This window comes from Bubalus kerabau, chromosome 1 (genome assembly GCF_029407905.1).
Source record: "Bubalus kerabau isolate K-KA32 ecotype Philippines breed swamp buffalo chromosome 1, PCC_UOA_SB_1v2, whole genome shotgun sequence".
NCBI classification, from domain to species: domain Eukaryota; kingdom Metazoa; phylum Chordata; class Mammalia; order Artiodactyla; family Bovidae; genus Bubalus; species Bubalus kerabau.
In genome coordinates this window covers 210,360,167-210,370,462 of record NC_073624.1, presented here as the reverse complement: position 1 = coordinate 210,370,462, position 10,296 = coordinate 210,360,167, and the positions used below count along the sequence as shown (strand labels likewise).

At 37.3% G+C, this 10,296-nt stretch overlaps 1 protein-coding gene across 1 annotated transcript; it reads right to left on the bottom strand.

Annotated features, from left to right (window-relative positions):
• Positions 1-8,077: 8,077 nt before the first annotated feature.
• LOC129642162 (olfactory receptor 2T8-like) lies at positions 8,078-9,049 on the bottom strand. The gene has a single exon (XM_055566720.1). It carries the CDS (start codon positions 9,008-9,010, stop codon positions 8,078-8,080), a length of 933 nt encoding a protein of 310 aa, XP_055422695.1. The 5' UTR covers positions 9,011-9,049.
• Positions 9,050-10,296: the final 1,247 nt, after the last annotated feature.

Below are 10,296 nucleotides of genomic sequence, written 5' to 3'. Positions count from 1 at the left end.
TACACCATGATCAAGTGGGATTTATCCCAGAGATGCAAGTTTTTTTCAATATCCATAAATAATTCAATGTGATACCCACATTAACAAACTGAAGGATAAATCCATATGATCATTTCAATATATAAAATTACAAAAAATAATAATGCAACACATTCATGCTAAATACTCTCCAGAGTATGGGCATAAGTGGCATATATCACAGTACAATAAAGACCATATATGACAAACTCACAGCTAACATGCTCAACAGGAAAAACTTGAAAACATTTCCTCTATACTCAGACAGAGACAAGACAAAAATACATAATCTCTCTACTTTGATTCAACATAGTTTTGGAGCTAAAAAGAAACAAAGTGAATCCAAATTGGAAAAGACGTAAAACGGTCACTGTTTGTAGATGACATAATAATATACATAGAAAATCATATTACTAGAAACTACTCAGTTCAGTTCAGTTCAGTCGCTCAGTCCGACACTTTGCAACCCCATGAATCACAGCACGCCAGGCCTCCCTGTCCATCACCAACTCCCGGAGTTCACTGAAACTCATGCCCATCGAGTCAGTGATGCCATCCAGCCATCTCTTCCTCTGTCGTCCCCTTCTCCTCCTGCCCTAAATCCCTCCCAGCATCAGAGCCTTTTCCAATGAGTCAATTCTTTGCATGAGGTGGCCAAAGTATTGGAGTTTCAGCTTTAGCATCAGTATTTCCAATGAACACCCAGGACTGCTCTCCTTTGTAATGGACTGGTTGGATCTCCTTGCAGTCCAAGGCACTCTCAAGAGTCTTCTCCAATACCACAGTTCAAAAGCAGTTCATTAATTCAGCAAAGTAACTGGATAAAAAATGAATATACATAAGTAAATGAATATACAGAAATCTGCTGCATTTGTATACAATAACATCAAGCTATCATAGTGAGAAATCAAGAATACTATTGCATCAAAAAGAATAAATACCTCAGAATGAACATATATAAGGCAAAAGTACTATATTCTGAAAACTATAAGATGCTGATGGAGAAATTTAAGGTGAGAAAAACAGATGGACATATACACTGTACTCTTGAGCTTATCGTATGTATTTCTACTATTTCATGACATGGGTCAAAAAAGATATTGCTGAGATTTATGTCAGAGAGTATTCTGCCTATGTTTTCCTTTAAGTGTTTGGTAGTATCCAGTCTCATATTTTGGTTTTTAATCTATTTTAAATACTTTTTTGTGTGTATGGTATTAGAGTATTCTAATTAATACATTGTTTTGCATGTAGCTGTTCAGTTTTCCCAGCACCATTTATTGAAGAGATTTTCTTTCTCTAACTGTATAGTCTTGCATGTTTTGTAGTAGATTAATTTACTTTCTATCCTGTTCCAATAATCTATAAAGCTTTTGTACAACAAAGGGAACCATAAGCAAAATGAAAAGACAATCCAAAAAATGGGAGAAAACCTTTGGAACGGATGTGCCCGAAAAAGGATTAGTCTTCAAAATTTATGCTGCTGCTGCTAAGTCGCATCAGTCGTGTCTGACTCTGTGTGACCCCGTAGACGGCAGCCCAACAGGCTCCTCTGTCCCTAGGATTCTCCCAGGCAAGAATACTGGAATGGGTTGCCATTTACTTCTCCAATGCATGAAAGTGAAAAGTGGAAGTGAAGTCACTCAGTCGTGTCTGACTCTTCGTGACCCCATGGACTGTAGCCTACCAGGCTCTTCCATCCATGGGATTTTCCAGGTAAGAGTACTGGAGCAGGTTGCCATTGCCTTCTCTGTCAAAATTTATAAACAGCTTAATATAATCAGAACAAACCACCCAATCAAAAAGTGGGCAGAAGACTTAGACATTTCTCCAAAGATATACAGATGGCCAATAAGCACATGAAAAGATTTTCAACATCAATAATTATTATAGAAATGTGAATCAAAACTACAATGAGATAGCACCTCACATCAGTCAAAATACCTGTCATACTGAGTGAATTCAGAGAAAGAGAAATATCATATATTACTTACATGCAGAATCTAAAAAAATGATGCAAGTAAACAGATTTACAAAACAGAAGCTGACTCAGACGCATAGAGAACAAACTTATGCTTACCATACAGGAAAGGTGGGGGAAGGAATAGTTAGGGAGTGTGGAACTGACATGCACACACTGCTATATTTAAAATGGATAACCAACAGGGACCGATTGTGTGAGAAAGTGAAAGTGCAAGTCACTCAGTCCTGTCCAACTCTTTGTGACCCAAAGCTAGAATACTAGAGTGGGTAGCCTTTTCCTTGTCCAGGGGATGTTCCCAACCCAGGAATCGAGCCCAGGTGCCCCGCATTGCAGCTGGATAAGAAAAAGAACTCTCCTCAATATTATGTAACATCCTAAATGTAAAAATAATTTGGAAAAAAAAAAGATACATGTATATGTATAACTGAGTCACTTTGCTGTACACCTGAAACTATGGCAGTATTTTTAATCAACAGTACTCTAATATAAATTAAAAGTTAAAAAAATATATCTTGCTCTTGAATTAAAAAAATCAATTTATTAAAATGACTATACTACCCAGGGCAACCCAAGAGATTCAGTGTAATCCCTATCAAATTATCAATGGCCTTTTTGCACAGAAGAGCCAAAACAATCTTGAGCAAGATTTATGGAGCTGGAGAAATCACACTCCCTGACTACACTGATGTAAGTGGAGTGTTAAATTTCCCTTCTATTATTATTAATTTATCCCTTTATGTCTGTTAATAGTTGTTTATATATTTTCATGCCCCTATATATATGCATGGGCTTTCCTGATGGCTCAGTGGTAAAGAATCCACCTGCCAGTTTAAGAGACATTGTTTCCATCCTTGGGTGGGAAAGATCCCCTGGAGAAGGAAATGTCAACCCACTCTTTAGTATTTCTGCCTGGGAAATCCCACGGACAGAGGAGCTTGGCAGGCTACAGTCCTTGAAATCACAAGAGTCAGACATGATTAACAACTCAACAGCAACAATTTGTATGCATGTTGTTGTTGTTGTTCCATCATCAGTCATGTCCGACTCTTTATGACTCCATGGACTGCAGCATGCCAGGCTTTCCTGTCCCTCTCCATCTCTTACAGTTTACTCAAGTTCATGACCATTGAATCAGTGATGCCATCCAACCATCTCATCCTCTGTTATTGTCTTCTCCTTCTGCCTTCAATCTTTCCCAGCATCAGAGTCTTTTCCAATGAACTGTCTCTTTGGATCCGGTGACCAAAATATTGGAGCTTCAGCATCAGTCCTTCCAATGAATATTCAGGGTTGATTTCCTTTAAAATTGACTATTTTGATCTCTTTGCTGTCCAAAGGACTCTCAGGAATCTTCTCCAGCATCACAGTTCAAAAGCACATTCTTCGGCGCTCTGCATTTTTTATGATCCAACTCTCAGATTTGTACATGACTACTGGAAAGATCATAGCCTTGATTATATGGACCTTTTCCAACTAAGTGTTGTCTTTGCTTTTTAATACACTGTCTATGTTTGTCATAGCTTTCCTTCCAAAAAACAGTCATCTTCTAATTTCATGGCTGCAGTCACCATCCACAGTGACTTTAGAATTCAAGACGAGGAAATCTGTCATTGCTTCTACTTTTATCCCTTCTATTTGCATGAAGTGATTGGGTCATATGCCAGTTTGTTTGTTTGTTTGTTTGTTTTAATATTCAGCTTTAAGCTGACTTTTTCACCTCCTCTTTCACACTCATCAAGAGGCTCTTTAGTCCCTCTTTGCTTTTTGCCATTAGAGTATTATCTTCTGCTCATCCGAGGTTGTTACTATTTCTCTTGGCAATCTTGATTCTAGCTTGTAACTCGTCCAGTCCAGTATTTCACATAATGTGTTCTACATTTAAGTTAAATAAACAGGTTGACGATATACAACCTTGTCATACTCCTTTCAAAATTTTGAACCAGTTTTTCCACCTAACGTTCTAACTTGCTTCTTGACATGCATACAGGTTTCTTAGGATACAGGTAAGATGATCTGGTATTCCCATCTCTTGAAGAGTTTTCCACAGTTTGTTATGATCCACACAAAGGCTTTAGTGTGAAAAAGAAGTAGATACTTTTTGGTTCACTGATTCCTAAGATGTTGATATTCATTCACATCCAATGACCAGTGACTATGACCAATGTGTTCCTTTGACAAAACTCTGTTAGCCTTTGCCTTGCTTCATTTTATACTCCAATGCCAACTTTTTCTGCTATTCTGGGTGTCTCTTGACTTCCTAGTTTTGCATTCCAATTCACTATGATGAAAAGGACATCTTTTATTCTGTTAGTTTTAGAAGGTCTTGTAGGTCTTCAAGGAAATGGTCAACTCCAGCTTCTTTAGCATTGTTGGCTGAAGATTTTTGGTAGCTGCATGAATAGCTTTTTAGTAACTTGTTTTTAGTGTGGCTATTTGATTACTGAGATACTGAATGGTTTGCCTTGGAAATAAACCAAGTTTTTTTGTTTGTTTGTTTGTTTTCTGAGATTGTGCCCAAGTAGTGCATTTTGGTTGCAGCATGTGGGATCTAGTTCTCTGACCAGGAATCAAAACCAGGTCCTCTATATTGGGAGCATGGAGTCTTAGTCACTGCATTTTGGAATCTTTTTTTGACTGTGAGGGCTACTCCATTTCTTCTAACAGATTCTTGCCATAGTATTAAATATAATGGCCATCTGAATTAAATTTGCTATTTCCATCCATTTTAGTTCACTGATTCCTAATATGTCAATGTTCAGTCTTGCCATCTCCTTCTTGACCACATCAAATTTACCTTGATTCATGGACCTAACATTAAAGATTACTATGCAATATTATTCTTTACAGCATTGGGCTTTACTTTTTACTACCAGACATCTCAACAATGAGGGCTATTTCCACTTTCACCCAGCCACCTCATTCTTTCTGGAGCTATCAATAGTTAGTAATTGTGTCTGCTCTTTCTCAGTAGCCTATCATACACCTTCCAACCTGGGAGGCTTATCATCCAATGTCATATCTCTTTTGCCTTTTCATACTGTTCATGAGGTTCTCTAGGCAAGAATACTGGCGTCATCTGCCATTTCCTCTTCCAAAATGATCACATTTTGTCAGAACCCTTCACTATGACCTGTTCATCTTGGGTGGTCCTGCATAACATGACTCTTAGCTTTATTGAATTACACAAGCCCTTCTACCATAACAAGGCTGTGATTCATGAAGGGGTTGTGTACAATACCAAAATATCATTTCCCTTAAAAATAGTAATTGGTGCAAAAAAGAGTGGAATATATGGCTAGGAGATACTGGGCCATATTTAATGGAAGTTCTTAGCTTAAGTACTTTCTTATGACCCTATTAATTTTACTAGCTCTATTGGTTGTATTCTACTTTATTAAAATTGTTTGCATTACCAAATGTGTGGCTGAGTCTTTGATAAAAATAATGATAATTAGTGGCTTGATACAATTGATCAAATATATGGTTGTATATATTGGAGAAGGTAATGGCACCCCTACTCCAGTACTCTTGCCTGGGAAATCCCATGGACGGAGGAGCCTGGTAGGCTGCAGTCCATGGGGTTGCAAAGAGTCAGATATGACTGAATGACTTCACTTTCACTTTTCACTTTCATGCATTGGAGAAGGAAATGGAAACCCACTCCAGTGTTCTTGCCTGGAGAATCCCAGGGATGGGGGAGCCTGGTGGGCTGCTGTCTATGGGGTCGCACAGAGTCAGACACGACAGAAGTGACTTAGTAGTAGTGGTTGTATATGATCAATGATGGTAATATTGTAACTCTAACTATAGGAAGAAGCAACAGAGAGAACCATTTCCTGGACCATAAGAGGAAGATAAGAAGTCCAGAAGCATTTGGCTACACTGTTAAAAGAGCCTAATCCAATAATAGCTCATTGAGTGATCTATCAACAAAATCCTTAGCTGATCTGGGCATAAGCAGTCCTACCACTGTGAGAAAAACTGGTCCAAAAATGCCTTCCAAAATTTGGTCAAAGTAAAACCAAAAGGGAGGAGATTATAAAATGAAGACATTTTCTCACCATCCCATTGTATTAACGACTGCAGTTGCTGACCTAAATACACCCTGAAAGGAATTCAGGGTGAAGATCAGGATGTGGAATCTTGAGCTTGTAGAAAACTGTGAGAACTGACCTTCAGATTTGTTTCAGGAAAAAATTTTATGAATCGAATTTTTGCCTCTTCCTATACATAGAAAAGAACTAAAACCATTATCTAAAATATCTATCCATTGCAAATAGCATTTAACCATCTACCAAAATGTGATATGATTTTATTTAAAAATTTCAAATATTCTTACAAACATCATGTGTCATCTATCAGTAAACAATAAAATTATGTTACCTTTAGAAATTTCTTTTTTTTTAAATTTTTTTTCTTTTTTTTTAAATTTTATTTTATTTTTAAACTTTACAATATTGTATTAGTTTTGCCAAATATCGAAATCAATCCGCCACAGGTATACATGTGTTCCCCATCCTGAACCCTCCTCCCTCCTCCCTCCCCATTCCATCCCTCTGGGTCGTCCCAGTGCACCAGCCCCAAGCATCCAGTACCGTGCATCGAACCTGGACTGGCGACTCGTTTCATACATGATATTATACATGTTTCAATGCCATTCTCCCAAATCTCCCCACCCTCTCCCTCTCCCACAAAGTCCGTAAGACTGATCTATATATCAGTGTCTCTTTTGCTGTCTCGTACACAGGGTTATTGTTACCATCTTTCTAAATTCCATATATATGCATTAGTATACTGTATCAGTGTTTTTCTTTCTGGCTTACTTCACTCTGTATAATAGGCTCCAGTTTCATCCACCTCATTAGAACTGATTCAAATGTATTCTTTTTAATGGCTGAGTAATACTCCATTGTGTATATGTACCACAACTTTCTTATCCATTCATCTGCTGATGGACATCTAGGTTGCTTCCATGTCCTGGCTATTATAAACAGTGCTGTGATGATGTTATTTTCTTTTTTTTTTTTCAAAGATTGAATGAACCATTAGCAAAGGAAGACATATAAATAGGCAATAAGCTAATGCAAAAGTCTGCAGCATCATTACACATTAGGGAAATACAAATTAAAACAAAATGAGTTACATTAAATAAGACAGACAAAAATGTTAGCATTAACAATACCCAACTGTGGCCAGTTTGGAGCAACTGCTGCTCATGTGCTCTGTTGGCAAGAGTTTAAAATCAAATATCCACATTAAAAACAAGTTACTAAAAAGGTATTCATGCAGCTACAAAAAGTAAACACATATGGTCATAGACAGAAAGGGATAATAGCAGTTTTAGTCATAAGAATCCCACACTGAAAATATAACCCAGTTATCTATCAACAAAATAGTACATAAGTAAATGTTGATACACACCAATAAGAAAGTACTACTTAGCAAAGAAAAAACTAAAATGCTGATAGTGTAAAGTTGTATAGGAATATTTAAAAATATAGCAATTAAAAGAAAGGCTTAAGATATAAGAAAAATACCTACTGCACAATTTCATTGATATTAAATTCTAGTATAGATTAAACTAATTGTTAGAGATGTGAATCTCTAACAATTTGTTTCTGGGTTGAGTGACTTCACTAGAAAAGGAAATGTGGGACATTTCTAGTCTCATGAAAGTTTTGTCTCTTGGTACTGGGTGTAAGCTATAAGTGCAGGTACTATTGAAACTAGTTGAAAGTTAGCCTAAACATGTGAGTTTTCTAGGGTTCATAAGTTATACCTCAATTAAAAAAAAAACTTCAATATTGCTTGACTACTCATTCTTTCAACAAATATTTATTGTGAGGGGGGATGTAGGAACATTTGAATAAAGATTTGTGATCAACAGATTTTAATAACCAGTAATCTAATTTGTTGAGGACAGTTTAGTAAAGTATCCTAAGCTAGATGTCTATCTCCATTTCAAAGTACAACAGAAATAACAGTTACAGATATAATGTGTATGTAACTTCTCTCAAGGAAATCTTGTATAATCACTTTGCACAGCCTTGAACTCTAGGGCAAGTCAACGTAATCTTATTCATAGGCAGCACATCTATTCATACATTTTTGCAGAGCTCCCTTGACCTCACTGTTCCTCAGACTATAGATGAAGGGGTTCAGCACAGGGGTGAAGATAGTATAGTAGACTGACACAACCTTATTGTAGTTAGCTGACTTATAGGATTTAGGTCTCATGTAGGTAAAAATGCCAGCTCCAAAAAAGAGTCCCACCACAGACAGGTGTGAGGAGCAGGTGGCAAATGCCTTCTTGCGGGCTTCATTAGAATGCATGTGGAGAACGGCAGCAAGGATGAGACTATAGGAAATCAAGATGAGGGAAATGGGGATCAGGAGCATTAACACGCAGCAGATGTACATGACATACTCAAAGACAGAAGTGTCGGCACAAGCCAAACGCACAAGAGTGGGCGCCTCACAAAAGAAGTGATCGATCTCATGTGTGCTGCAAAATGAGAAGTTCAGGGTAGCAGCAGCCTGCATGAGTCCATCAACTGCACCAAGGAACCAAGACCCCAAAATCATACTGAGACATACTTTCCAACTCATGAGGACTGGGTATCTCAGTGGACGGCAAATAGCAACATAGCGGTCATAGGACATGGCTGCTAAGAGGAAGCACTCACCCGCTCCTAAAGTAAGGAAGAAGAAGATCTGGAACCCACAGCCAGCAGGGGAGATGAACTTCCTGCCGGTCAAATAGTCAATGGCCATTTTGGGCACTATGGTGGAAATCAGCATCAGGTCCATGAGGGAGAGTTGGCTCAGGAGGAAATACATGGGCCTGTGGAGACGGGGGTCCAGGAGAATCAGGAGAAGCATGAGGGCATTGCCAACTAGGGAGGTGAAGGCAATTATAAGAACCAACACAAAGAGAAATTGGTGGGCTCCTGTGTAGTTAAAGAGACCTAGGAGAATGAAATCTGCAGTGATATTCCAGTTTTCCATGATTTCAAACAAGAGTGATACTGCAAATGGAGAAATAGATGATAATTACATATAAAAAACATACTAAAATCTATTGAAACACACTAAAATCCAATAATTTTTGATACTGATTAAACTTAAAAGGCATTTTTACTTTCAAAATAAGAGGACTTATCTTTTGATGCCTAGGCCATGGAAGAACTGAGTCTGCAAATGGAAACATAATTTGCAATTGTTAGTGCATTTACTTCAAATTTGCCAAGCTATACATTGAAATCAATAATGATCTGCTTACAATATTTCTCCCCAAAGTAACCCTATAATACTAAATGCAAACTTTCATAACTGAAAGGGCATTTTGCGTAGGGAGAAGTTTTACCTGCAAAGTCTCAGAAACGCAAACTTTACTGCATGAAGAAAAATAAATAAATAAAGCTTCTTATTTCTTTATATAAGTTCAGTCACTCAGTTGTCTCTGACTCTTTGCAACCCAATGGACTGCAGCACACCAGGCTTCTCTGTCAATCACCAATTCCCAGAGCTTGCTCATACTCATGTTTTTATGTAAACACAGAGCTAAATTAATTTCTCCTTAAGTTTCAGGAGGATCTAAGTTCTTAAAAGGATTTCTATCTCTGAAATCCTGGAACCAAAACTGTTCTATTAATAGCTAGTTGAATAAATGCAACAATAATTGCAGGACTAAGGATGCTAATTCAGCTTCAAAGATAAGCTGTGATTCGATGAAGTTATATGGCAGAAGGAGTCCACTTCTTCCACGGTTACTCCTTTTACCCCCACTTTTTACATCCATCCCATACTAGACTGCAATTAAGAAGGAGAAAGTTATTGCAAAAGGCTCATTCAATCCTTTATTTTGTTGCTTGAACATCATCATTGTACTGGCAGCATTACACTGAAGGGTTTTAACCAGTTGTTTTAAAGTTAAATATCATGAAAATACAATTTCTATTTGTCAAACATATTTCATTTTCCAAAGCTTAGTGATCTACATACGGTCATATCTCTAATAATCAGTCTGAACCACTAATAACTATATGCAATCCTAATTATAGCCCTCAGTATCATTCTTCTGAAGGACCTCAAAATATCATAACTTATATTTTTAAATTGAAGTCTTATTTTTCATTGTTTTCATTACTTTTATTGTTCAAGGTTGATAGAGCTTTAAAATTGTTTACAATTTAATGGGTAATTCAGTGACTGCCGGGTGTTTGGCAAGTTTCTAAAATTAACTTAAGTATACTATCAATACAGTGGAATTAAGTACTTCCATATTGTTGTGA

Coding starts and splice junctions, on each gene's coding strand:
- LOC129642162 (XM_055566720.1), bottom strand. CDS start 9,010: ATGGAAAACTGGAATATCACTGCAGATTTCATTCTCCTAGGTCTCTTT.